Source organism: Drosophila eugracilis, unplaced genomic scaffold, assembly GCF_018153835.1.
Source record: "Drosophila eugracilis isolate 14026-0451.02 unplaced genomic scaffold, ASM1815383v1 contig_2155, whole genome shotgun sequence".
Lineage (NCBI taxonomy): Eukaryota > Metazoa > Arthropoda > Insecta > Diptera > Drosophilidae > Drosophila > Drosophila eugracilis.
In genome coordinates, this window is record NW_024573039.1 from 1,246,077 (window position 1) to 1,250,500 (window position 4,424).

General features: G+C 40.5%; 1 protein-coding gene across 1 annotated transcript; it reads left to right on the forward strand.

The window, feature by feature from the left end:
* Nucleotides 1-758: 758 nt before the first annotated feature.
* Nucleotides 759-1,672, forward strand: LOC108104998. The gene has a single exon (XM_017211375.1). The coding sequence runs from the start codon at nt 888-890 to the stop codon at nt 1,470-1,472; it is 585 nt and encodes a 194-aa protein (XP_017066864.1). The 5' UTR covers nt 759-887; the 3' UTR covers nt 1,473-1,672.
* The last annotated feature ends 2,752 nt before the right edge of the window (nt 1,673-4,424 follow it).

Here is a 4,424-nt window from a genome sequence, read left to right on the forward strand (position 1 = left end):
ACTGCGTTCAGGTGTTATGATCGATGTCCTTTTGGCTGCCTTGACCAGGTACTCTGTGTGCCACAGCCAATATCCATGCTTAGCTGTAATCTCTGACTGAATCCGGAACTGAGTTGCTCAACGTTAACCACTTTCGAGATGAGATGGCGCCTCAGCTTGTGTGACTTTTAAGGACTTGTGTATACTCTACAGGGGAATGGATTTTTAAGGGTCAGAAATATTCTTATAAATTTTTATATCAATATAAAACTATTTTGTTTTCAATTTTATATTATTTACCCTAAATTAAGCTTAACTATCTTTGAAATGTGCCCAAAATGATTCAGCTTGTAATATTTTTAACTTTAACTGTATTATTGTCGTCGTTCGATAATCGATCTCGATAGGTTTATCTAGCTTATAATCGCTGTTAGTATTTTTACTCAGTATTCTCCTGAAGAAATGTTAAGGATAATGAGCCCACAGGTGTACGGGCATACTTTAAGCTAAAAAAAAGCTTAAAATGCCGTTAGAAATAAGTTAGCGAAAAGAAGGAAAGACTGCTATAAGCGCCATTATTGCTGTTATGGTGTTTGATGTTAAATTTAATTTTTTACAGAATAAAACCCAAGTATCACGGCCTAAAACCTATGAATCTTCAAAATTCTTGGGAACTGGTTTAAAGGCTACTCCAAATAAGGCACTACCACTTTGTATTTTCTCAAAATAAAGTCCATAAAGATGCCTATGACTTGTTAGTCAAAACTTTTTAACTAGTACCCCCTTTGACTTTAGTCATTCCACATTTAAGTCTCAAGCAAAACGCATTCAAAATTCTAAGTTTTAGCATTCGGATAAAATAAGTGATTTTACAGATCGTGATAGATATATAATCAATCGAATTCAAAATGCAAATGCTTGGGGCTCTAGTCAATCTGCTGCTTATCTTGGCCTGCATCTATGCAATGTATTCACTGAAGCCGGAAGATCATCCATATGGCTATATGATGGTCTCGTTTAGCCTCGTCCATGGACTGCTGACACTGGTGCTATACTATAACGAGGATACAGAGGACGAACCAGTCGAATGTGGACGCTGTTTTCAAATCTCAAATAGCATACTGGAGGTAATCCCACTACCGATGGCGAATATCGAGTTCTATCTATTATCGGATGAATCGGAAGTGGCGCAGGTGCACGGTCTATCTCTGATACCACTGTTCTACGACATAATTGGCAAGGTGGTGGACGACTGGAACACTTCTACGGAAACGCTAAAGGATATAGCCCTACTGTTCAACATTGCCTCCACCATGTATCTGACCATCAAGGATGGTAACCATATCTATGGAGCAGTGGCTGCCACAGCCTTGATGGCTAGATTCGGTACCAGTCTAGTCGATCGATTTGCCGAGGGCTATGGCACCTATTTGGCCACACTGGGACATGCTGGTATCGTGGCCTTAATGACCTACGCACTCACTGAGGCTTAATTGCTTAGACTTTAAATTGATTTTCGAGGAATAAAAACTTAAATCAACTCTATAAATCATTTGGTGTTTAACGTCAGAATAGAAATCTACTTTATAAATCGATAAGTTTCACACATAAATCGATAACTCGAGGATAAGTTATTAAAGAATCATAATTTTAAGGGCATTTAAACTTCGTCTTTCTACAGCAAAGGCCTCAGGCTTTGCTCGCACGACTTCAAATTGCCAACTTAGTTGTTATTTGTTCGCTGTCTGGCTGAAGGAGCAGCGCGGGAAAAGACGCGATTCAAGGGCCGAAGGATGAAGGACCAAGAACCAAGGACGAAGGACGCAGGGCAGGGAAGAAGGATCGAGAAGGGCAATATTCGTGGACGCAGCACTCTGATGGCTCTCACGTCACCACTTCTGCAAATTGCGGCAATAATGCAACAAAGGTTTCTTGGGAAACACATACCAAATTGCATAAGCAAGGCAAGGCCACGAGGATGGCAAGGGAGGGGGTGCTGAGGGGTGTTTTCCCTTTTTTTTTTTTTTCTTGTGAGTGGAGGGGCGCGAGGTCTGTGCTGGCGGGATGGATGTTCAGTCCTTGGCGACTGAAAGACTGAAAGACGACGTCAGTCGGTTGGCCGCCAAGGCTTGTGAACCTACCACCTCCCTCCCAACGACGACACCCCCTGCATTTCATTTTCAATTTGATTTTTTCCTGCCTTTCTTTTTTCGGTGTTCTTTGTTTTTTCAACCCTCAGACTCTCCACCTTCCCTGCCCTTGTTGTTTACATTTTTGTTGGCTGTTGTGGTTTCCGCTTTTGGGTCCCGTTTGCGTTTTCGTTTTCGTTTTCGTTGCAACATTTTTGTTTGTAATTTACTTTGGAATGCTGGCGCCATAGTCGCCGTCTTGTGCGGTTTTCTTAGAAAAATCTCTAGTCGCTGGTAATTGCAGTGCCCGCAGTGCCGCCTTTGGCAGCTCCAGGCTGCCGCGACGACTGCCGACAGGCAAATCAACTGTCACCCAGTTGCTCCGTTCTTTGGTTCCTTTTAGATGCGGGACCACGGGCGGTATGAGCAATTTCGCATTCCTCATACGCTGCGTGGGCTGCAAAGATGTTTCGCAATAAGAGAGGGGCGTTCGGGCGTAGTGCAAGGTAAGTTATGCGGGTGTCACTTTAAGTTTCAAGTCCAAAAATAGAAGTACATTTTCCTTTTTGGCTGGTCTACTTATATGGAGTATATAGATTGTTAGATGGATAGAAAAGTAGAAGACTAATAGGTAGAAAGACAGATAGATAGTTTAGAGACTATTGTAACTCAATTATTTGTGTTTACTTCAAGATGATTCCCCAACTCTTACTAAGAATGCAATATAAGCACATGCACCTGTCAGTTTAGGTTTGTTAAGGATATGAAGGATATCTATATACTGCACGACAGACAAATATCTTCCCATTGTTATGAATATGAGTTTCCTGCAATTAAATGCTTTGCTTTTCACGTTGTTGGTGATGCCGCAGCCAAAAGCATTTCGTTGTGCAACACAAAAGAGTTCATGAAATTAATCTAAATTCCTTAGTGAAATGTAAGTAATTTAGCCATACAAAATAAAGCCTTTGAAACTGTTTTTCTGACGCCGTTTCCAAGGAAGTTATTTCAGAATTAGAAAGTGCTTTGTACGGAGGTACAATGACTCATTGTGTTATTAGAACTTAACCATCGAATGGCACTTCCCAGAACAGATAAACGCTAACACATTGATTCTGCCTCTAATACTCCATTATAATTGCTTAATTCTTTCATTTCATATTGTGATTATTGGTTTAATTTATTAAAAGCAAAATAAAAAGGTTTTTATATGATTTTCATAGCTTCTTTTTTAGCCAAACAATATCAGTGGGCAGATAAGTTAGAATCGGCATGGTTACAGGCGGCACTAAATGAAGGTGATGGCTCTGCGTTTGGGGTTTCTATGATCCTTTTACAGTTGGTAGAATGCACATCCTTTATAAACAAAAATCATCGCTGAAATGCGGTAAAGCACACATCATCCACTCCTCCTCCAACTAATGGTATAATCAAGTACATCATTTTCACTATCCATGAGCACGGAAGTCCATAAATTACTTTGTTTTGGTATCAAGATCAGCTTGGATGCTGCCGTGAAGATTACGTTGTTAAAGCTTCCAACTCTTCAGAATAAATCCATGATCCTCCCATTCGTTCGTATCTCAGCATACAATTCAATCCAATACTCGATTTGATGGAAATTCATAAATCCGAACGTTTCTAGGGCAATTTCCGGAAAAGCTTCTCTTAGATCCGTCTTAGGAAAGTTCATGGATGAGACCATCACAACGGTGTTAAGCGATGAGGTAGACGAGCTCCTTACGATGACAAAGCACAGATCCGGGGACTCAGAATTGGCTTCTATAAACATCACAGTGTCCTTCCTTAAGATTCATTTTCCTATAAGTAAAATGAGTGCCAATATCTAGTTGTTCAATAAGACAATTATGGGTTCTTTACCCTTTTTGAAAGGATTCGTAAGAAGTAAGTCCATGTTATCAGAAAATATTGTCCTTCAAAGCGCATCTCCTGAAATCCAGCTCCTGGATTCAGTTGCTAAAATCAACGAATGCACTTCTAAGCCGAAGAATTAATCCAGGTTATTGGGTTTTGGAAGCTACTTCAATCTTCGAATTCATGAAGATTCAAGAATGCGAATAAAGGGGAGACTTTCAATAAGGTAGCTTTACTGTACATCAGTTCTCCGGCTTCGGCCTCCTTGTCTTGTTGCTCTGTTTCTGTGAACGAAAGGAACAAGTTCAGGGAAACTGTTAGTAATAATTCGCTCAATGCATACACTTTCCCTTTTTGTAAGGTCCAAAAGGCAACTCCTGCGAATGCACTTAGGAACCCATGAATAATAATAACCGGTGGGTTGTTCGGTTTTTGGGGGTA

Bases quoted from the DNA above. Each gene is read 5' to 3' on its own strand.
- LOC108104998 (XM_017211375.1), top strand. From the start codon at position 888: ATGCAAATGCTTGGGGCTCTAGTCAATCTGCTGCTTATCTTGGCCTGC.